General features: G+C 34.3%; 4 protein-coding genes across 10 annotated transcripts in view; 2 read left to right on the top strand and 2 right to left on the bottom strand.

Annotated features, from left to right (window-relative positions):
* The window catches only part of LOC118748805 (dynein light chain 1, cytoplasmic), a 32,074-nt gene extending 26,475 nt beyond the window's left edge, over positions 1-5,599 (top strand). For both annotated transcript variants that reach the window (XM_036483492.1, XM_036483491.1), the window contains exon 3: positions 3,245-5,599. In XM_036483492.1, the coding sequence (XP_036339385.1) occupies positions 3,245-3,406 (162 nt within the window). In that variant the 3' untranslated portion in view covers positions 3,407-5,599. The remainder of the gene's footprint in view (positions 1-3,244) is intronic.
* A 7,693-nt stretch (positions 5,600-13,292) lies between these two features.
* Positions 13,293-15,261, top strand: LOC118748804 (AT-rich binding protein). The gene is made up of 2 exons (XM_036483490.1): positions 13,293-13,616; positions 13,713-15,261. Exons 1-2 carry the CDS (start codon positions 13,428-13,430, stop codon positions 14,469-14,471), a joined length of 948 nt encoding a protein of 315 aa, XP_036339383.1. The 5' UTR covers positions 13,293-13,427; the 3' UTR covers positions 14,472-15,261.
* On the bottom strand, positions 15,127-17,723 carry LOC118748803. The gene is made up of 4 exons (XM_036483489.1): positions 16,846-17,723; positions 16,441-16,784; positions 16,200-16,374; positions 15,127-16,136 (listed from the first exon to the last, which is right to left on the bottom strand). Exons 1-4 carry the CDS (start codon positions 17,342-17,344, stop codon positions 15,871-15,873), a joined length of 1,284 nt encoding a protein of 427 aa, XP_036339382.1. The 5' UTR covers positions 17,345-17,723; the 3' UTR covers positions 15,127-15,870.
* Positions 17,724-18,710: 987 nt separating this feature from the next.
* Positions 18,711-23,518, bottom strand: LOC118748802. Of its 6 annotated transcripts, XM_036483485.1 has the most exons (7): positions 22,791-23,518; positions 22,578-22,722; positions 20,113-20,327; positions 19,331-20,047; positions 19,155-19,235; positions 18,885-19,091; positions 18,764-18,803 (listed from the first exon to the last, which is right to left on the bottom strand). In XM_036483485.1, exons 1-6 carry the CDS (start codon positions 22,962-22,964, stop codon positions 18,921-18,923), a joined length of 1,503 nt encoding a protein of 500 aa, XP_036339378.1. In that variant the 5' UTR covers positions 22,965-23,518; the 3' UTR covers positions 18,764-18,803; positions 18,885-18,920. The 6 variants fall into 6 exon arrangements, 5 of the variants coding, with proteins under 5 accessions (XP_036339377.1, XP_036339378.1, XP_036339376.1 ...); XM_036483484.1 differs by having other exon boundaries at positions 18,711-19,091; positions 22,791-23,517; XR_004994093.1 differs by lacking the exons at positions 18,764-18,803; positions 18,885-19,091; positions 19,155-19,235; positions 19,331-20,047; positions 20,113-20,327 and adding exons at positions 20,541-20,900; positions 20,965-21,048; positions 21,172-21,935; positions 21,997-22,211 and having other exon boundaries at positions 22,791-23,494.
* Between the last annotated feature and the right edge of the window lie 69 nt (positions 23,519-23,587).

The following is a 23,587-nucleotide window of genomic DNA, read 5'->3' as shown; positions in this document are numbered from 1 at the left end:
CATACAAAGTACTTATGTTCGGCAACTTTTTTTTGTACTGAAAAAAAAAATAAAATAAAATGCGTACTACATTCAGAAGAAAAATGATCAAAAAATCAAAGCAAATTTTTTAGGAACTTCAAACTTGCACTTTATTCTTCTAAAATTTAATGGGCTATAAAACTGCGTATTAAAAAAAAAATTTAAAAAAAAAAAATTATTAAAAAGTTGAAAATTTAAATGCAATTTTCCAGAATTTTTATACATTTTGCACAAAGTTTGAAATATGAATTTATACGGTTTTTGTTAGATAATGCGCTACACTTTTATAAAAAAAAATAATAAATATTAAATATAAGAAAAATATGGATTTTTTTTTTTAATGTCGTGTCCCTATATAATTTTTCCGCCATTGTATGTCACTTACATATATGTACATACGCGCGTGCTAAATTTTGGAATGAAAATACATTTTTTTTAAATACCAACGATAAGTTAATATAAAGTAATCAATTTTACTATGCATTACCTCCCTCAGCGTATGGTTAAAAAATTATAGTTTAAAAAACCTATTATAATTGCCATTCGTACTGTCATCAGGTATGTAACTTGAGAATAGAAATCGCTGCATCTTTTAGGCGCATCAATATTACATAGTTACATCCCGAGCTAATAAAAGGAAGGTAAAAAAAACCTTCTATTGTTAACCGACACCACAGTCAGGTGGAAAAATTCCATGCACAATATATAAATACATGTATGTATGTATGTATCTAAATACATGCGCAAGTATATACAATGCACATACTTAAGCGAATTTCTGTCTGGTTTGATACAAATCTCCATTGTTATTTTCCTATTTGTTCTACAAACAGTGCTTGGTAATTTATTTACTATTTGTTCAATATCTGGGTTAGCGGGTGAAGTTTTCGGTATTCAATGCTGTTTATTTTTTTCATACACATTTATACACACAAAAAAAAACTCAGTTGTAAACCGTCTAGAACATCTGGCATGCAATACACTCATCCAAGTACTGATTCACCAATAGTAGCTATGATATGCAAACAAAAAAAATCGTTACAATAAATATTAATGTGCATTTTTTTCTACGTTGATTACTTACCATAAATTCTAGTAAATATTTTGTTTTGACACACTATTTGCCACCATGCGTGCAGCTTTTCATTGTTCAAATTACGCTGGTATTTATACATAGTTTCCACGCGCTTCAAATACACGTTGACATGGGTCAATAAATTATACATACATGCTATAAATGTTTTAGTTTGCTATCGATTTTTAAATCAGCAAAGGATAACCGATACGGAAGTTTATTCCTCAAGTAAACTCGCGCATTCCTAAATTACATCCACTTTTTGTTATTATTATTTTGGCGTAATACTTACTTTGCTCTAATTATCGCATCAAATTCTTTTAACACAAAAAAGTGTGTAGCTAAATGTGAAACGCTAAGCCTTTGATACAAGTATAGTCTATTTTAAGGCGCATTAAATAATAACTCGTTAAGTGCCTGCCTACAAGCTACATAATTGTTTACTATTTCTACCTCGTTTCGCACGCCAATAAAATACCCTTGCACTACACCGTAATCACTTGCACCATATGTAGCAGCTTTATGCCAATACCAGCGCACAGTGGCCAACAAAAGCAAACTGACAATGACCTTTTAGTTATTTTATTTTTAAATTTGTTTCTCAATTTTTGTTTTGTCTAAGCTTAGCCTAATGATTTTTTCTATTTTTTTTTTATTCTATGAAAATTGTATTCGCTTACATAGTCGCTGTATGCGCATGTTTTTTTTTCACACGCACACATGCATTAAGCGTTATATTTTTTCTCGATAGTCGTTTATTTTTTTTGCTGGGTTAGTGGGCCTTCATTCTTCTTCATCTATCCTTTCGTATTTTTTCTATATTTATTTGTGTGCGTGTGCCGTACCGCCCTCCGTGTCCGTAGTTGTTTTTTTCCGCATTCGCTTTTGCGGAAATATGCATTTTTAGGCTTAAATGGCGTAGAAATGTCGCTTTACCTGAGCTTAAAATGACTTCAAAAGCAGCGATGCTAAGTTTTTATAAGAATTTATGCAGTGTCAATGAAGTAGTCTAATAAAATGCGGGAATTTAGAAGTAAAATAAGATGGAAAAGGAATATTTTTTTTTTTTAATTAGTATTCAAATAAGTATCAATTTGGATTTTTTTTTAATCTAAGCCTTCGAATTAGAATCTGACTTAAATATTCTTATATGAACTAATAAAATAAAACAATGAAAATGTTAAATGAATAAATAATAATAATTACTTCTACCACTTAGGCTTTGTTGCTTTTTCCATTTTTCCTAACAAACAAATCGTGGTACAAAGCGCAATAACATTGTTACAAATTAAATAAAGAAATTTTAAAAATATGAAAGAAGTAGACAAAAAAGTAAAAATTAAAAATATTGTATATAAAAAAATTCAAGAAAAATAACTACTAAGTAGAATGCAACCACGTTTGTTAATATAATCAGATAAAAAAAATGAAAATTGGAATAAATAAAATTAAAAACTAAAAAATTAGAAAGATTAGAAACAATAGTAAAAATTTGAACTAGAAAAAAAGTTTACAGAAAAATAAATAAAGATTTCAAAGAAATAGTAAGAATTTAATTTACAAAAGGACAAAATTGAAAAAGTTAAAGAAATAAAAAAAAAATGAGTTCAATTCATAAAACAACGTTAAAAATTAAAAAAGATGTAAAAATGTTAAAAAATTAAGGGTAAGCCGTTTCACACGAAAAAATTGTAATTAACAAAAATTTAATTAAAATTTAAGAAATTTTAAAAAGAAATAAAAATTTTTATTTAACAAATAAAAAGAATAAAAAATAAATAAAAATTAATGAAAAAATTAAGATAGTTGTAATTAAAAGAAATTAAAATACGGCTTTAAACAATTAAAAGAATTAAAAAAATAAAAATTTAAAGAAATGAAATAAATAAAAATGAAAAGTAAACTTTTAAATGTTAATTTAAAAAATCTAATAAGAAAATCTTAAACAAAAAAAAATTAATTAATGAATTATCTAAACTAAATAGTTAAAAATTAAAATTTATTTAAAATAATTGAAAAAGCTTAAATTTATTTCATTAAATTTTAAAAATTAAATTAAAAGAATTAAATTGAAATCAGTAAATTTAAAATAGTAAAATTTCTTTGCGAAACTAATTTTGTTTTTATGCCCTCTCATTTTCATTGCAGGATATCGCCGCCTACATTAAGAAGGAATTCGACAAGAAATACAATCCCACATGGCATTGTATTGTGGGCCGAAACTTCGGATCGTATGTCACACATGAGACGCGTCACTTTATTTACTTCTACTTAGGCCAAGTGGCAATTTTATTATTTAAGAGCGGTTAAACAATAACAAAAAAAATAACAAACAGCAACAACAACAAAATACCACTTACACACGTACACATACATGGAAAATTTACAAAAAAAAAAACAAAATACAAAAACAATTGAATTCATAGTAGAGAAAGAAATCAACTAAATTGGAGGAAAAAATCCCAAAGCAACAAAAAATTACAACAACAGTAGTCGCAGTAATATTATCAACAATAGAATTGAGAACTGAACAAAGCAGCGCAGAGGCATTAAAAAAAGCACAGGGAAATGGCATTGGCAAAATAACACGTTCCACAAATTGGTGTTGAGTGTGGTTTAATTTCGACTTAATAGTGTTAATTAACGGCTAATTTGAAGCGCTGGAACAGCGAAAGGAGTATACAAGCTAAGCGATGGCAAGAATAAAGCAATTAACACTTAAATAATTAGCGCAAAATGCTAACCAATTGGCTTGGTTGAAAATTTGTTGCAGCCAACCTGAGCTTGGCATAACATACATACCTTCGTACTTGAGAAAAATTTCACGTTTTGAGAATTAAAATTTGCTCGCCCAACACGCAAATGCGTACATGTGTTATGTGGAACTTAAGCTGAAGCGTAACCTACTTAAATAGTTACTTAATTTCAACTGTAAGCAGCGCTCATATCTAAGCAGTTCGAACCGGCGTAGCGTGAATTCGGGTTGTGGAGCCGAGCCTTCTTTAAATGGCTGTGTAGTGGGTTGCTTTTCACTTTCGGCTGTTTTGTGCATAAAACTGTAGTCTAACGTGGAAAATTGTGGAGTTGGATCGGTGAGCCTACTGCTTTTCGTTTTTGGCGTACTTAAAAGTCTACTGGCAAAGTTCAATTTGGATTCGCATGGATTTGGATTGTGGAACCTAACCTGAAAGTACTGCTAAATGCTGATTTTCCGTTTGGGCGTATTTTAAATTAGACACTGCAGTCTGGTGAGTAGAAGTATGAGCTTGGATTGTGCAACCTAACTTGAAAGTTCTCCTAAATGCTGCATTTACGTTTTCGTGTGGTTAAATTCAAGCAAGCGCAATCTTATCTGGAGTAGCAAAGATTTGGAATGTGGAACTTAATCTGAAAATTTGTCTAAATGATTTGTTTCGTCTGCAGTATATTTCAATTAATACGCAAGCAGCCGCTATCCACATGCTGACGGTTTGGGCTGTGGAATGTAAGTCGTTTTACAACATACTACAAGGTTATTGTTGCCGCTCTTCATGCCACCAAGCAATGAGAAACAAGGTTCCCAATGAATTTCCACACACAATCCCATCTAAAAGCTTTGGAACTCTGGAGTGGCTGTCGATAGTGCATGCTATTTTGCAAGCTCATTCCATATACATGAGATCTGCTGCAAGATTACACCATTTAGAAATTCATCATTTCATGGACTCGACAACAACAACAAATTCACTACTACTTTTACGTGCACAACACACAAAACACACCTCACGCCCCAACATACAAAGACAAACAGAAAAATGTTGTAAGGGAAAAATTTCGCAGATTCAGTAAAAGATGCAGAAAATAGTAGAAAATAGCAAAACAAAACAAAAACAAATCTCAAATGGAATGATGTAAAATTTAACATTTTATGCGTATTTGTATTAGTAATATCAGCAAGCAACAACAGCAAATTATTTATATATATATATACACATATATATTTGTTAGTCTAAGTAACAAGCAAAATGAAAATCCATGAAAAAAAAATTGCAAATTGCATACACAAAACAAAAACAAAAAGCAAAAGAAATGCTAAGAAGAAGCAGAGGAGGACGAAGAGTTCGGAACAGATGCAAAAACCAAATAATTCTATAGAATTGGACCAAACTTGAATGGAAGTTGAAAAATTGTATGCGAACTAAAAAAAGTTAGAAAATTATAAAAGACATAACTAAATATTTCCATCCACAATTATAATTGAGTATAAGAATTGAAGAAATATCGAGAAAAAGGTGAAGAGCGCGCACGTTAAGCAGACCAACAGGCGTAGGAACGAAATCCATTAGAAAATGTTGACAAATGAGTACGAAGAAACGAACACAAAACATGAACTCTAGCTTCACACAACCACAAAAAATGCATCATCGTGTTGCTTCATACAACAAAAACCGACAAACAACAAGCGAGCAAACGAGCACAACACTATTTAAGACACCTTTTTGTGAACGCATGTAGTAGCAATAATAACAACAGTAACAACAAATAAGCAAGCAAATTTGGGTGGAAAATATGAAAAAAAAATAGCAGCAGTTTGACGCTGTCGCTGGCAGAAAAGTGATGCTGCAGCAGTGCAAAAAGTCGAATATTATCAGCAGGCCACAGCGACAGCAGCATAACAAAACCAGCGCATACTATATATATTCGATTTAATGATAATATTTTCTTCTGTGAAACTTCTCTTTATGCTGTTGTGTTAAATAAATTGTAACTGTTTTTTGATTTGTAAAAAAAGAAAAAGAAAAAAAAACAAAGAAACTTCTGATATGTACTTCTTGCATAGTAACCCAAATGCCATTATATTGCAATATTGAACCGGTGGTTGTATGAGGGTATTTTTTATTTAATTTTTTTCCTATTTTGGAAATTTTTAAGCGATATGTGTTCAAAAAATAAACTTAATTTTTGTTAAAAAAATTAATTTGTTTTTGTTGAATTTATTTATGATGCTTTAAGCTCAGAATACAGCTCTAGAAAAACGGAAAAATTGATCAGTTTGCAGCTCTCAAGAAGATATCGATTTATTCAAATAAATTGCAGTAAAAGGTCTGAAATTTAAGAAAAAGAATTTGCTTAGTTTTTATTCATACGACCCTTGTATATTTATTCCTTCAAGAAAGTTTAAAAAAATTATGAAAAATATTTCCTCTGATTTTTCTTAAGAGCTGTATTCTAAGTTTTAGCAAAGAAAATATCTCGTTTTTGAGAAGGTTTATTAGTGCTCAAATTCCGAAACAATTTTCTTATTTGCTTCAGGCTTAGGGTCGATCGAGGTCTTTTACATATCGTTAGTTTGCTGCAAGAGTGTCATAATTAAAAAAAAAAATCAAAAACTCGTCAAAAAAGGGGCTTAAAGATTACAGCTAGTAAAAATGAAGGCACATTTTCTTCTGATTGTGCTATTGTTAATAAGTACAGCTATGAAATTTTTACACAACTTAGAAGAAGATGTGGCGGTTTGTGTGTGGTGGTTTCTGCAATTTTTAATGGAAGTTTAATTTTTTTTTTGTGAATTATGACACTTCCAATAAATGAGCTACATGTCGATTAAAATTCTTGTAATTCACTACTTTCAATATAAAAAAATTGTACAAAAATCTATTTCGAACGTGAAACTGAAATTTTTGCAAATGCACAGAGTTTGCTGAGAAATGTGTACATGTGTATATTGATGATCAAAATTAAGCCGATAGCAGTTAGCAAGAAATTGCTTTTCCAAAAAAAAACAGCACCACAAAAGTGAAATACTTATCTCTAAAAATTTTCAGATATTAAAACCATATAAAGGGTAAAATTTTGGTAAATCTTTCCATTTTTTCTTGTTTGATGTAACTTATTCATTCATATTTTACTACATAAGTTACATTTTATTAACTTTGTATATTTTTTAACCTTTCCTTATAATTTTATTTTATACTTCCTAACATATTTTTATAATTTATGTGTTTTTTATACATACAATTTTTTATTATACGTATTATACATTTATGGCATTTTATAAAGTTCTTAATTTTTAGTTTTTTTTTTACATTTTATTTTCATTATTATTTTTTATTAATTATTCTAAAACTTCCTTTTAATAAAAAATACCCTCTCGCTCCACTAAAAACATTTACAGTTGACTTTTGCTAAGAAACAAAAAACACTAAGTAGAAAAAATTCACACAAAATTTGCATAATTCAAGGCAAAGAAAAGCGTGTTTACTTAGATTTAACTTATGTATATGTATGTACTTTTTAACAACCAAATGTATACATGTGTAATTAATGTACATTTTGTAATTTGTGTTCTTCTAAAAACGAAACACGTAATTGCAAACTCACTTAAAAGGCATATTTGTAGACCTGTTGTTAAGCAAGTATGTATGTATGATTGTACGCGTGTTCTATTAATATTTTCAATTTAAACAAAAAAACTAAAGCGCAACTGCCCGCTTCCCTAAAAAATATTACTTAATTTTAAATAGTTTAATTAATTTCAATCCCAATTAAATTTTAACATACATATATATGTATGTATATATATGTAAAACAATTTCCTGTAATTTTTTTACACTAAAAATGTTCACAAATTTCGAATTAAGCGTTTTCCTTAAAATTGTGTGACTGCAATTATTTGTACCCAATATGCATCTTGTATGGAACAAATTTAATTATATACCTACGCTATCGTTATTAATTGTACTTTTTGCACGCATTTCCTCACACATCGCTAATTTCATGCCTTTTTTAATACATTTCAATTTTCTTTTTCCTATTCTTAAATTGTAGTATAAAATTTAATAATAAATAAATAAAAATGAAATGATAAAATCACATACACACTTAGCTTTCTACCTAAAAGTTCTTTTCGCGTATTGCTAATACAAGAGAAGAAGAAAAAAAAACACAATATGTTAAATAAAAAATAATGAAAAACTTCGTAGTATAATTAAATATACATTTTATGTAAATGTTTATAAATTATAAAAGTAAAATGAAAAATAATAAAATGAAGATGCGATGAAATAAAAATCTCTAAGAAATGACTATACAACTTTTTGTCTTTCAACTCTGCTGCTTGCTGCGTTCTGCATTTTCTTTACTACTTTTTGTCGCTTTTTAGAGGAAAGTAAGGGAAGAATATGTATTGTGAATGTTTAAAATTTGAGCGCTGTCTTAATTGTGTTTCTCTTACATGTGTACATAGACGGATTTAATTTGATTGTGTTTGTTTATATTTAGTATATATGATATATAAGTAGCATTGCATTTTTTTATATGGAAACGATTATCTTATACTTACACTTCTTCCCACGAAAACAAATTGTTACGATTGATTGAAACCTTAAAAAAAGCAGTTCGGAACCCTGAAAATCAAGATTCTGTTTAACTCAAAATTTGTAAGATTGTTTTTGTTTTATTTAAGTTCGAGGCCCTTAATTAATTGTTGAATAATTTAGGGAGTTCATTAGGTGTTGTATAGGGCTTGTTCGAGTTGCAATCACAACCGCAGTGTTGCGCGAATTATTAAAGTATCACGTTCGGTGTGAATTTCTAGCAGCGTATTGTCAGTTGGGCAGTTGCAACAGTGTTGCAAATTTTCATCAGTGCAGTAGTAATGCCGCTTTTATTACGTGCCTCGAACAGGCCCATACTGTCGTATTGTTGTAGGTCGTATTTTCATAGCATTACCAACATAGTCGTGCAACTTTACAATCTATAACTATCAGGCAGGTTCTGCGGATGAATTCAAAATGACTGTCGGAAATTCACTCGGAAACGAATTGCAGAACCTGCCTATATATGACAGTATATAATACCTTGTGAGACCTAAGTGATGGCGATGTTTACATTTTATGTATTCTGGAAATACATTTTTCTCAAATTTAACTCTTTAGTGGCTGCACTTTGTACGCTTTAAGCTCTGCTATAAATTTTAAGTATTGTTAAAAAGCAATGGAGCATTCATAGTCGACTCTAAAGTTAGTTGCAGCTTTTCGACAGCAATTCCATTGAAACTTATGTCAAAAGGATGCCACTAACTTTAGAATCGAGTTTATTTGGACTATGAATATGCTCCAATTTGTATTCAAGCTGACTTTATTTTTAGTATTCAAGATTTTCGCATGTTTTCCATGAGATCACTGCACACTTTAACATGCAGTACAGTACATTTAAATTCGGAACACAAAATATGTATACATAATATGAAAGAAGTAGCGTAATTTATATAAACCTTTTGATTAAAGTCCTACATTTTTAATAAAATACTTAACATTCTTGTGTAGTTATATAAAATGTCTGATTAAAGGTAATAAACAAATATGTAAAGTGGCGTTCAAAATAATATCAGCAAAATTCAAAATGATGCTGTTGGCAACTTGTCTTTATTTATTTATTTTAAATAATTTTCATTTAAAATATGGGTCGATCTATATCAGATACCACATAAATAAAAGTTTCAAAGCTTATACAAATTTAAAAAAAAAATAATCAAACTTAAAAAGTTGTCATCGAAATTTCAAACTTTTTAATAAGAATCTTTAGAAAATTTTCGGGTATGCAATTTGTAGAACATTCAATTTAAGTGTAATAAAGTGAAAATTTCAAATCGCTAAAAATTTCAGTTGATTTTCTAGGATTTGTTTTTTGTGTACGGTGTTGCGCATTTTCTCCCATATAAGAGCGCGGTTACCCACGAACGTATCAAGTTTGCTGTTGATAGAGAGAGAGAAGCAACGTCTACGTCACGGTCATGCGGTGTTGAGTTTTTGTTAACACTCAGATCCCATAAGATAGACCGTGTCAGCTGATAGGTTCTCGGTTTTTACATCCGTGGGTAATTGCGCTTTAACGCACGAACAAAACTTACTTTTTTATGGAAGAAAATGCGCAACACCCTCCACAAAAAATAGTCTAAAAAATCAAAAGTAATTTTTAGCGACTTCAAACTTGTACTTTATTATACTTTTTGAATTGAATGTGCTACAAAACTGCATACCCGAAAATTTTCTAAAGATTCTGATTAAAAAGTTTCAAATTTTGTGACAACTTTTTTAAGATTGATTTTTTATTTTTTTTTGAAATTTGTATAAGTTTAGAAACTTTTATTTATGTGGTATCTGATATATGTAGATCGGTCCATATTTTAAATGAAAATTATTAACAATACATATGTAAATAAAGATGAGTTTCCAACAGCATCATTTTGAATTTTACTGCTATTATTTTGAACGCCACTGAAATTATATTTGTTGAGGAAGATAACTATGTAATTACAAGATTCTTTAGCATTAAAATAAGGGAAAACTTATTAAGAAAATTAATTTATTCAAATGTGTAAACAAAGCACTTAATAAAAATAAAATTTAGATGACTGATTTTTTGGCAGCTTGTAAAAGCACTTCATTCCTGTAGCCTGATAGCTTTATTTGTGTAATTGCGTGATACTTGCATGTTCTAGGAGTTTATCAGCGAGTTTAAGCGAAAATTACTTCATTCATTACACTCGCGGTCTTCTGCAGCAGTAGATGACCATATGAGATCGCCTTCGCCTAAAGTTTTCCATTGGTACGACTTTCGAACTTAACCTAACCTAAGCTGTTCCGTCAGATGGTGAAGTGTGTTTTTGATAGAGATGATGGCCTTTTAGAGCAAGTCAAGTCATGTTTTGTCAATGCAAATCCTTCACCGTTTGAACTAACGTGAGATAAGTACATGGCGTTCTATGGGTAGCGAAAGAAGAAGCCCTTCAATTTGTGCCACTCCATACAAAAAAAAACAAATGAAAAAGGAATGTAGAGTGGAAGGCCTCTTGACTCTCAGGAAGGCTTTTCGGAAGGGCTTTTAACTCCTGAAATCATCTACTGGGAAATCATGATAAAAATATAGTAAGGTAGAACCGCTGAGAGTCACTTTTAAAATTCTTGACGTTTCCAAACAATTTAATTTTTAAATTTACTCACAAACTCACACACACATTTTCATTTTCAATCTCAAGCAACAACAATTTCGAACAATTTCAATTTTTTATTTTCACTTTTATATGATTTTAAAATGTTGGCAAACTTCAAAAAAAAATCATGGCCGACCAATTGAGAGAACGGTTCTACCTTGCTATGTTTTTATCATGGCATTAATCACACAGTCTTCGCTGTATTGCACATTTGAAATATAATGCATGTTGTTAATGGCTATCACAAAATTGTAATACCAGAAACGACTTTTGTGTGAAAAGGAAATGCGCAGCTACAAAGCGGAAGTATTTAAGAGGGTTGCCATCAAGTAAAATGAGTTTGGTTTGTATTTAGTTCTCAATCGTTTATTTCAAAATCTTAAAGAGCCTTAGCCATTTTAACTTGTTAATTTATTTGGTAAAACTAATGGGAAGTCCGTTGAAATTTAAAAATAATTCATTTTTCAACAAAATTCTTAAGTCCTGTATGCAGCTCTCAAGAAAAGCAAAAACTCCATATAAAATGACGTACAAGGAATGGCTAATAAATTTTCTTGAGTCAAATTTCCTTAAGGCAGTACGCAGTTCTTAAAGAATTTGGTACGCTTTCTACTACGGTTTTCTAAAGTTTTTTGTGAAAAAAGAGCACAAGGTAACCCAGGTTTGCAACAGAAATATATGCCCGTTCCATTATTTCTTGAGGAAAGAGTGAGGCAACAGACTGTGAAGTATCAAAAATGTAAAAATTCCTTGGACACACACACAAAATAATGGCAAATTTTTCTTGACCGTTTTCTTGAGAGCTGCATACAGGCCTTTAACCGTGCTATGTTTAGCAGTCTCTATTCGCTTTGTGAGCAACACTGCGTTTTGTCATACGGTCAGTGTTGCCAGATTTCTTTAAACAAAACTGGATTACCAAGAAAAAATTAATTTTCAACAAAAAAACTGCAAACTCCAAAAACAATGGGAGTTTCAGAAAATTACGGGTTTTAATTATACCAAACAAACATAAACAATTCATCTACAATTAAAGTTAAAATTTTAAGAGATATTTTTAATTATTCGTTCAAATTTAATAAAAAAAAATTTCTACTATAGACTAGCGAGGTAATAAAAAAAAAACACGTAACAGGCCTGTCTGATGTTGTAAGGCGTGCGTAGAAACTAAGTACGGAAAGAAACTAGTTTAAATATCGATGATCAACAAGTTTTTCACGCACCACAACTAGTTGAAGATCTGACTGCTGATCTTTTCATCCAACCAAAAAACGCACTAGGGCAAAAGAGAAGGCACGCCCCTATTGCGCACTTTCGCTACAATTATAACTATTTGTCACTTATTATGTACTTTTTTTTGGTAATACGCCAAATACACCACACAGTATGTCTGCACATCGCGAGTACCTGCCCCGCGACTCGCACACAACACAATTCACCATACAGACATTTAAAAAAAATATATATATTTTAAAGAATTTTAACAGAATTTGTTTATCTTGTTCCAGTTTTATCCGCGCATGTCTAAACTCTTTGGAAGCTTATCAAGTATGTCGAAACTTCATTTTTACAGTACGCTAGGTCTGCGGCAAAATTCACGATGAGGCGGAGAAAGTACTCTCGATACACAGACTTACTGAGAAGTAAATAGACGATTATAGACGTTTCAACTCTCTTGCTTTGCTTTTGACATTTTCGTGGTTTCCCATTTGAAGCCCTGTATGCAGCTCTCAAGAAAACGGTCAAGAAAAATTGCCATTATTTCGCGTGTGTGTCCAAGCAATTTTGACATTTTTGATACCTCACAGCCTGTTGCCTCACTCTTTCCTCAAGAAATAATGGAACGGGCATATATTTCTGTTGCAAACCTGAGTTGTCTTGTGCTCTTTTTTCACAAAAAACTTTAGAAAACCGTAGTAGAAAGCGTAGTAAATTTCTTAAGAATGCGTACTGCTCTAAGGAAATTTGACTCAAGAAAATTTCTTAGCCATTTCTTGTACGTCATTTTATATGGAGTTTTTGCTTTTCTTGAGAGCTGCATACAGGCCTTAAATAACCAAAAACTTGAATTCAATAGAATTGAATCGTGTTAAAGCAAATAGAAAACACAAAAGAGAATGACCAAGAATTGCTGTCAAATACCTGAATCATGTAAATCGGGCGTAAGCTTGTCTTAAAAAACTGAAATTTACAGTTAAAATAGTGAATATGGCATCACTGCACACAGCTGATTCCAAATGTCAATGGAAATAAACAAAAATATTTGTGGCAACGAAATTACAAATTTTTTGATATTTTTCCTGATTTGTGTATATTTTTAAATAAAATTAGTAAAATTTTGGTGGTGGTGTTAGTAAAATGGGTTTCCCACGCATTTTAAGTAAAAATAACAAAATATATACGAAGTTGGGTGAATTTTGTTTGTCGGGTGATGCGAGCTTCTGGATTGTTTGTCAAGTGTGCCAGGAAGAGTTACAGACACAAGATCAATTTTGGAAGCATATACAAGATGAACACAACTTCATGCACGGCTTGGGTTTCAAACAGGTAAGTGGCGCAACACTATATACGCGTCTTTGAAGTTGTAGAAAAACAAAAAAATATATATATTTACACTCGCGCACTTCCCTCCAAAAACTACAGCAAGAACCACAACGCAATTACATAGAAACTGAAGCAACAGCAGCACACCTTATGCCTTTGCCATTGTATCGAAAAGTGAATGAAGAAGAGTTGCGTGCTAGTGGCGTGCTTGATCATGGAGACAATTCACAGGAAAAACCTGAGCCAAAGGACTATACCGAAATGCGCGCAATTGAACCGAATGCAGTCGAAATTGATATAAAAGTAGAACCGCCTAGTATAAGACATGGGATATCCTTGGCACCGCCACCGCCACCTGCACAAAGTTTACATAGCGGTGGGGGAGGTGTTGGCACTGGTGGTGGCGCTAGTGTTGCGCATCAAACAGTTGAGGTGAGCACAGCTGCACCTGCCTTATACCAACTGCCACAAGTAACACCAGTAAGTTCATATGCAGCCGCCATTGTACATAGTGCACCGGCGTTGCCACCTACAATGGGCATGCCGGGCGCTGTAGCCGCTGCGGCATTGATGTCACATGAAATGCCAAAAGAATCGAACAGCACCACGGCTAGTGCCAGCAGTGCTGTTTCTTCAGAGGATGGCGAGCGTTGGTACATATGCGACTACGAGACCTGCGGCCTAAAGTTCAAATACCAATCACGTTTGGAGTTACATCGTGCAGTGCATAGTAAGGAGCGACGTTTTGCGTGTGAACTATGTGGCGCCTCGTTCAAACAATCGTGTAATCTGTCAACGCATCGCAAGAAGAAACACTTTCTGAAAGGATCCAAAGGACTAGTGCCGCAGCGTTTCTAAAACAGTGCGCCAATAATGCAAATTTTCTTTTTTTTGTTGAGTTATGACTTTAATATTTTTTGGTTTATATTTCCATATATTTTTTTGCGTCACTTGCAATAGTTGCAATATTATTATTTTTTAGTAAAAATAACATATAGGACAGATTATAAGAAAGAATAGTGTTGTTGAAAACGGATAAATAAGTTTAAATTAGTTATTTTGGATTTTAACAAGGAAAAATATATTGAAGTTAAAGAATGTAATTTTATTTTTCTTGAGAATTTTGTGCATGTTCAAGTTTAGTGATAAGAAATATTGTTTTACTTTTCGTTTAGTGTTAAGCAATTCATTCGATTAATTACCAAAGGAAATAAGTCAGCATCATTTCGATATGTAAATTTTAATGCAGTTCGGTAGGTTTTAAGGAGCTCTGTTGAATTGCATAAAATTTGCCATACCGGAAAAATGCTGACCTATTTCCTTTTGTTATTAACCGATTCAATTTCTTTTGAAAAACATATGTATGTATGTATAAAAATACATTTAATTTTTCTATTACTTACGTATTTGTATGTATATAACATTTTACATTGAGGTATGCGTAAGCACATGCTGTAGTAAAATGCTAATATAAAAGTTTGATTGCAAACAAATCAAACGCAATATGGTACAATTATTGTTTTTAAGACTTTAGCATATAATAAATTCATTTTGCCCCGATTCAGTACAAAAAAATATAAGTTCTTTTACTTGTATAATTATAAATAACGGTTTTAAAAGAACAGCGAAATAGTAAGAAAATGGTAGACTTAAGTATGTTAAAATATAGTGTAGATTTATTGTTTATATGTATATTGTTTTTGTTATACAAATGTGTGTTTGTCTTTTAGGTTATTATTTGATTCACCTACATAGGCTGGAGAGAATCGCTTATAAATTACACACAATGTTTAATTGCATACATACATATCGTTTAAAGTACAAAACCGCGTATCAACAAAATGCAAAACTGCGTATGTGAGGTTGCATAAATTATTTTCTACAGAGTAAGAACACCCATATTTCAAAATGATTCTCTTTCTTCTTATCTTAAATTTCTGTATATTGTATGCTAGTATATTTCAAGACGAATGGATACGGATTGATCCAAGAGCTTGTGTGAGCAAACCCAATTTTTGGCAGCAAATGTCAGTTACGCGGTTTTGCGGTACTTTAAACGACGGTATGTATATATGTATATCTCCTGAGATCAAAAATGTAATTCAAGTCTTTTACTCCGTATTTGTTACTAGGCTTTTAGAGTTGAAAATACTGGAAAGTTAATGTCTGGGTTTCAACACCGACTTGGTATAAATCTTATATGCAGCTCCACTTTGATTTGATGTACCGTAAAATCCTGACATATTTCAGCTGTTTTTCATTCACAAAATACTTCCTCAAATACCGAGTCCACACCATCTTCAATCTTATCCGCATCACTACGGGCGCGCTTATAATCACTTTCCTGTGCCTTTGACAATACCTTGGTACAGACCAAGTCACAGCCATTACTTTCCGCACCATTAACATCAGCTTTGTTCAACTGTTTACGTTTCAGACGCTCGTGGGCTTTATTGAAGTAGGTCATTGTGCGATCCTTGAAAAAATGTAGCGTTTGGCCAGGAAACTTTTCACGAAAAACTCCTGCGCAAGAGAAACAGTTTTAAATTCAGTGAAAATATCAAAATTTTGCATGTGTGAATGTACCTTGAAACACATCCATCATGGTCATATCCTTGATTGGATATTTTATAACTTTGTCGGCATTTACAACACCACGCCAGCAGAATTGATTCGACACCTCATCTGTCATAATAAAACGCCAGAGTATGCGACAGAAAACGTCTGCATTCTCAGCAGCTAATGCGATTGTTTCTTCGTGCTAAAGAATTCGAAAACCATGCAATAATAGTGTCGAGTACCGTAAGCATTTAAATATTTTACTTACCAATGCGTCACGCATCTCTTTGCTATGATGCAGCTCATCGTCCAATATGAGCACTTCATCACGGCTGGTAAATGGCTGATCTGGTATGATTTTCATGTAGCGCTTGAGCGTACGACTACCAGGTTCTTTCTTCAGCTCACTTTCAATTAGCTGTACGGCCTGTGTAAGCTTGTTGAGTTTATATTTAAACTCATTGCTGGCGCGTTGCATTTGCTGGAAAAGGCTTTTTAACAGAACGCCATCCTCTAGCAATTGCTTCGGTGTGAGTTTATCGATATCTATGATTTTTCGTATGCCTTTTAAATGCGGCGACTTATCTTCTTTGTTCGAAAGGTTGCGCTCAGCTGAAAATATTTTTATTTGAGAAATCTTGTATTTATAAACATTTATGCCGTGCTCATGTACCCTGCTGAACATTTTCCTTTTCTTGGCTGCCAGTCTCTATTGCGCCCTTCGTTCCATTTGGTTTTTGCTCTTGAAAATCGAGAAACGTATTGCTGATGCCGGTTAGTTCCAAAAGCGTATTTGGATCATTTAGTACAACACTTTCCAAGTATTCAGCTTCCACGTACATTGGTGCATCATTCGCTACCGGTTGAAGCGCAGTCGTTTTGGCAGTGGTCAAGGTGGATTCACAGTCATTGCCAATTGGCGAATTGTCATGGCTATCGCTGTCACCTTCGCAGCTAGTTAACGTTGGTGTATCGCGCATTATGCAGAGCCGCGCTGGCGCATAGGCATGCAACTGTTGTACGTGCGCCCAAAAAGCGTTTTCGCTGTGGTGCTCTTCCTGACAGAAGCAGCAAATGATACTGCATTGATTCGGTTCCGTCTCTGTAATACAATAGTCGCCAAATTTTTGATAGATCTTGTTATTTTGTCCTAGAATACGTGTAATGTTCATTATGGTGTGGTGCAGTGAGTGAAGTCGCCGGCTGGCTATAGCTAACACAATTGCACTAACTTATTATTTTTTCACTGATGGTAAATTTATTGGCACTGCTTGGTTAAATGGTGATATATTTTAATTACATTTGGATTAGATGTGGAAAAATTGGTAATAAACATAAATCCACAGAGTTGCGAGCAGCAATCAGCAAATTGCATTCAATATGGTTGGAATGCAATTTTCTTTTTTTTTTTTTGGATATTGTTAGATCTATATCCGTAGATCCGTAAATGGCAAGGATTACAATTTCCCTTAAACTGCCAGGTTTCCTTCAGATTATTGTTCAATGCGCTTCCTCGACTCCGATGTGTACCAATGCAATTTTCAAGGTTGCAACATTGGCAAATCTTAACAAAAAATGGAGGCGAGCCAAACAGTTTAGTAGACATTGTAGCAATAGCTTTGTTCCACACGCTATCCGGGCTATTTCGGTAATTATAGCGTAAAGTTAAGTTACTCTCTCAAAAGTGTCAACAATATGTCAACACCTGCCAAAATTGCCCAGAGGGTGAGGAACGCAAAAAACCACATTTCGTGCGCAGAATCAACAAATCAGTTCTAAACAATGATTTTATGTGTATTTATCTTATATGGCGAATAAAATTAGCAAATAGCTACATTTTCTGAAACTTCTTATTTATGTATTTATAAAATTTACTTTCGAATTTCAACAAACAACAGCTGTTATGACAATTTGAATTTGCACATTTGTGTCCGGAAAAAAGTTCGGACTGTTTCGGGCAAGAAGAAGAAGACATTTATGATCCAAAAGTGGAACGTACTCGCTCTTTATTACCAATTTTTCTAGCGTGAGGAATGCTTTCTGGGTTGTTTTGGGCACCCGTGGGATGCTGTTGTTTTTGTAGCGGCTACAACAACCCCGCCCAGGACGGTTGGTATCTCAGTCGTTGTCGTCAAGTTCCACTAACGGCAGCCCCAGGAAGCGTGCAGCTTCTGTGGGGTTGGTCCACAACGACAAGGCCGTTGGGGTTGTCGGGTTTTCCCACGACAGCCGGTTCTACGTACCGGAATGACTCGGGTTTTACCCGATCAAGGGCTGTTGTTTCGGCGATCTAACCCCGTTTAGGTCGGCGAAGTATCTCACCCGCGGGATCTCACGGACTCGTGTGGAACAGACCTAATACTATGGTTGGTTTGAGAGCCAATGGCGTTTGTGAACAAATGATAAAAAACGTCTCTTGGAATTAACTTGCAGATGGCGCGTTGTATAGAGGAATTAAGAGTTGACAGGATGCGTATATTATTTCCGGTATCATAAATCAAAAACGCTAACATTTAAAATTTATCTTATTTATTCCGATCGCCAATTTATTTATGTAAAATTTTACGTTTAATTTAATTTAGTGAGTTTAAATAATAAATTATTTAAAAATATTGTGCTAACGTTTGATACCTGTAAGACATTAAAAAAATGTAAGTATTTATAAAACATAAAATATTCGCAAATTATTTCTTGGGGTTTTTGTGTATTTACATGTGCACATCTTATATCGTTTCCGGAATCCATAGTTTACCCCAAAATATTCTTAGCGTACTGTGCAACATGCAGAACACCGAAACGATCTGAGGCCACATGCAAATTATCACCATTTACCACTCCACAATTTATATGCGGATTATGCAATTCAGTGATTAGAGTGCTGCAGGCGGCGGCCGGATCGCCGGAACCACTTAGCGAGCCCTAAGGCAAGAAAAAAGGAATATATGTAAATGAAAACTATAAAGCTAAATTCGTGAAACACACCACCCAAAATTCATTGCCTGGCAAAGCGTTTCCATCCCATGCATACGATTCCACTATGAGCATATTTTCAAATTCCGGCGGCTAGGGAATATATAAATGAAAGTGATTAGTAACCGTAATTACGTGTATATGTACATACATATGTATGTATGTATCTACCATTTATGCATACTCACCAACTTCTGCGAGGGATTGCGATCGGTTAGTAGCGTTTTAATGCCACCATCAGGATGCGTCTCCGCAGCTATCACGCCACCATCCTTCAGCACACCGGGAGCGCTCTCTTTGAAATGTGAGAAGTGCACCACGCCTATATGCGACAAGCGTGGCAGCAGCTCCTGCATTCGTTCACCAAAAGTTTTCAAAAATATCTTATACTGATGCTGCACAGCACGCCACACACCCAATCCAAAGCCAACCACATGTAGATATACCTGTTTGCCTGCGGCCGCCCCGCGCGCATCTGCTTCCAGCAGTAGCGTGTCAAATGAGACGGCGTAACGTTTCTTCATCAAAACATTGTCGAATATAAAATCGGTGCATGGCAGTTTAAAGTAGCGCGGCGTATTCAACACGCTCACTTTTTCGTAAAGCTTGTCTTGTTCCTCGTAGAAACGTGACCACAGTTGGCGGTATCCAACAATGCGATTGTTTGCATGTTCAGCCTCATGCACCTTGTAACCGTAGCCGCGGTCTACAGTATTCTGCGTGGGCGTTATCATTATATCCTGCCATTCCATAACATCAATGGACTCGAAGCGTCCACCGATCATGCCAATGATAACGCCTGCTGGCTCAATTTTCGTTTTATCTGCTTCAATAATGCCACAGTTGTGGCGATTGCCATCGTTGAGGAATTCTGTGTGCGATGAGATGGAGAGAAAGGCGGAGAGCTGTGAAAAAGCAATAGTTGAGTTCGGAAACTTAATTTGGTTTTAGCTTAAAGCGTTTTTCTCACCTTTATTTCGTCATAGCTAAGCACATTTTTTAAGGTTAACTCGCCACGTTCAGCAGCCGTGCCGACATCGTGAAACCCGCCGTATCCTTGGTGTCCACTTAGCAATAGATATTTATCAGAAGGCCCCAGAAAGGCAACACAACGTTTTGTAAGCAGACGCTGTACCAGCCCGGTCAGGGTCATACCCTTGTACACGGCGTATTCGATATCGTTGCCTACGAGAAGGAAGCGGAAGTTGAGTAAAGGAAATAAAAAAGAAAATTCACTGAATCGGCGGTATCAAAAATAAAAGAGCAGCGGAGTGTAGATAAACAAAAAACCTTTTTAGGAATCACATAGCCAGACAAAAATACATTTTTCTATATAACAAAATAGATTGTATAGCCTTTCGTCCGTTACAAAAGAAAACGGTAAAAAAACAAAGCAGCTTTCCAATAAATCATGTTTTTATTGAGCCCATGCAACTAAACAATAATTTTAAATATTACTTAATTATTAGTTATTGCACAATATAAATACATAAATAATTTAACTAAATATTAAAAAGCTTCAAACAATATTTCCATGTATGATGGTCCAATTCGTCATGTGCCTCAACTATTCCCACAAGCTTGCCTTTATTCCAACAACTTTTTCGTGTAATCTGCAATATGCAACACGCCGTACTGCTCCGAAGCAACGTACAAATTTGTACCATTCACTAGCTCGGTATTAATATGTGGATTATGCAGTTCAGTGACAAGCGTGCTACAGGCAGTGGAAGAGTCGCCGGTGGACTTCAGCATTTTCTGTGAAATAAACAATATAAATTATAGGAAAAATAGGTTCTAGGGATATTCTAGAATAACTAACCATCCAAAATTCGTTGCCTGGTAAGGCATTGCCGTCCCATGCATAGGAGACGATCAGCAACATATTCTCTAGTTCTGGTGATTTCTGCAGATAAAATGTTTAGCATTAGATAGTTGAAAATGTTCAAATTTAAATACGTTATTAGAGCATGCAAAGTATATGAATGTGTAGTTTTAGTAACAACCAGCAAAATCTACTTCCGCTCACCTCCCCTTGACAATAAAGCTAACAATGAAAAATTGTATTACCCCCTTTACGCTCACCAGCTTATCGGCCGGATTACGTTTTGACAAGAAAGTCCTTATACCGCCATCGGGATGTGTTTCCGATTTGTACATGCCACCATTTTTCAAATCACCCCACTCACTCAGCTGAAACCAAGAGAAGTGCACCACGCTCACATGCGGCAATTTTGGCAACAACACTTTCAGCCGCTGCGCAAATGTCTCCAAAAAGATTTTCTCCTGGTGCTCAGCTGCACGCCACACGCCCAAGCCTATGCCCACCACATGCAGAAAAGCTTGCTTGCCTGCCGCGGCAGCACGCGCTTCACTCTCCAACAACAGCGTATCAAAAGAGATGGTATAGCGCTTCTTCATAAGCAAATTATCAAATATGTCGTTCTTTGCGCGTGCATTGCCAAAACGTTTGCCGTCCACTTTTACTTGCTCGTATAGGTGATCTCGCTCTTCATAGAACTGCTTCCATAAGCGTCGATAATCAGCTGAGCGCGTATTTGCTTCAGCATCGGTCGGTAAGCCGTAACCATTTTCTTTGGTATTTTGCTTGCTGGCAATTATGATATCCTGAAATTCCATTACATCGCGTCGTACTAATCGTGCGCCAATCAGACCAATGACGACGCCATCTGTTTCGATGCGTGATTTATTGAGTTCAATGACCCCACAATTTTGACGGTTGCCGTCGTTGAGAAATTCCGTATGTGAGGAGACAGAAAGTAAAGCGGAGAGCTGTGGAAGAAAGAAATATATGTGACGATTGTGGAATGATGGGTTTGTTGCTTTCACTCACCTTAATCTCATCATAGCTGAGTACATCTTGCAACAATAGCGGTGGCTTTTCTGCATCGGTGCCTATATCCAAGAATCCACTACAACCGCGATGTCGCGATAATAAAAGATATTTATCGTTTTTACCAAAGAAACTAACACAGCGCTTGGCCAGCAGGCGTTGAACAAAATCGGTGAGTGACAAGTTTTGATAGAGTTCAAGTTCGCGTTTATTGCCTGGAATTTTCGTTTCATTCTTTAGAATATTTTTTGGATTGTTTTACTTGTTTAACTAAAACTTGATCACTACACATTTTAAGTTTTTAATATATAAAAACTGGCTAATTTGTGTACAAGGTTCTAATTTAAATTTAGATTAAAATTCGATCTTTTGCAGTAACTGCATTTTTTTGCAAATCAACAACAAAGGAAATTTTAATGACAAGCTAACTACTTCAAAAACAACTAAAATAAATCAATAAAAAAGCGAAACATGCTTGGAAAAGGTAAAAGCTAAAACAAGAAATCACCAATCACTTTTGTTATGGGTCTCTCATTTACATTGCATTGTGAAATGCTAATCGCAATACCTAATTTACCAACCATATTTGCATTTGTGCTCCAAGAATGCCAGATATAAGCCCAAAACGCGTTCGTGTATTATCGGATACGCAGATTCGATTTGTTTCTGAATTTCCGGATAACGCTCTTTGGGCTGACTGATAACGCGACAAGTATTGGTGCCGAACTGAGATGGAAAAAAGAAAACGTATTTATTATTTGCATGGAAATGTTTGTTTTGCATGCATTACTCACCTCTACAGGAAAGTTGGATGATTTTTTGATAAAACTTTTAATATCGATATGACTCCTGTCTGGCTTCTCCACTCCTAAGCATTTGTGCAATAATTTTTTGCCGAATTCAGTTATTTTTATAGCTGAGCCGGCTTTCGGCCAAATTTGTTCGAACTCTGCGCCAAAAGTGGACATTTTCGCCGAGTTTTAAATTTTTTCTTTTGGATGTGAAGTCAAATTAGCTTTGCCTTGTAGAAGTTTCCGTTCGACTCTTGAATTTCGTGTTTGACAAAAAAATGTTTGTGCGATAGTAATTTTTCGTAGCACTTCCGTTTTTATTTCACAACGGTGGACCGCGGTGTTTATTTACGAGAACTAATTTTGTACTTTTTAGCTTTTAGTACGTCTGGCTACAATTATGCTCGTAATCCAACTGAGCATTTTCAGCACTTGTGCCCTAATTTATTGCTCGTCGCAACGCAAAACTCCAATTCTACTCGCCATTTCACAATGGGAAAAACCTTTTCATTACCTTTCTTGCTTTACACTACGCACTCTTTTGTTTATTTGTTTCGATGTTGTTTTTACGGAAGAAGTGGACAGCGTAATGATGAGATAGGAAATGCAAGATGCAACCGGCTGCCGAAATTTACAATCGAATGCATATGGCTGACAAAAACCCAGCTGATTTGCCGCGTTGCCAACCATAGAAAATGTCGATTGATGCGAAAGCTTGCGTAGTTTTTTTTTTACAATTTCCGGTACATATATACATATGTACATACATGTATATGTTACCGGCCAAACCCGATCTTAGG

Source organism: Rhagoletis pomonella, unplaced genomic scaffold (genome assembly GCF_013731165.1).
Source record: "Rhagoletis pomonella isolate Grant_MI unplaced genomic scaffold, Rhpom_1.0 Rhpom_scaffold_00013, whole genome shotgun sequence".
In the NCBI taxonomy this organism is placed as follows: Eukaryota; Metazoa; Arthropoda; class Insecta; order Diptera; family Tephritidae; genus Rhagoletis; species Rhagoletis pomonella.
Note: the sequence above shows the minus strand (reverse complement) of the source record. Positions and strands in the feature narration are given on the sequence as shown.

Bases quoted from the DNA above. Each gene is read 5' to 3' on its own strand.
- LOC118748802 (XM_036483483.1), bottom strand. From the start codon at position 22,964: ATGTCCACTTTTGGCGCAGAGTTCGAACAAATTTGGCCGAAAGCCGGC. The intron at 22,723-22,790 runs GTGAGTAATGCA...TTTCCATCTCAG, and splicing joins CATCCAACTTTCCTGTAGAG to TTCGGCACCAATACTTGTCG. The intron at 20,901-20,964 runs GTTAGTTATTCT...TTTATTTCACAG, and splicing joins CAGGCAACGAATTTTGGATG to AAAATGCTGAAGTCCACCGG.
- LOC118748803 (XM_036483489.1), bottom strand. From the start codon at position 17,344: ATGAACATTACACGTATTCTAGGACAAAATAACAAGATCTATCAAAAA. The intron at 16,785-16,845 runs GTACATGAGCAC...AAATATTTTCAG, and splicing joins AAAGGAAAATGTTCAGCAGG to CTGAGCGCAACCTTTCGAAC. The intron at 16,375-16,440 runs GTAAGTAAAATA...CGAATTCTTTAG, and splicing joins AAGAGATGCGTGACGCATTG to CACGAAGAAACAATCGCATT.
- LOC118748804 (XM_036483490.1), top strand. From the start codon at position 13,428: ATGGGTTTCCCACGCATTTTAAGTAAAAATAACAAAATATATACGAAG. The intron at 13,617-13,712 runs GTAAGTGGCGCA...CAAAAACTACAG, and splicing joins ACGGCTTGGGTTTCAAACAG to CAAGAACCACAACGCAATTA.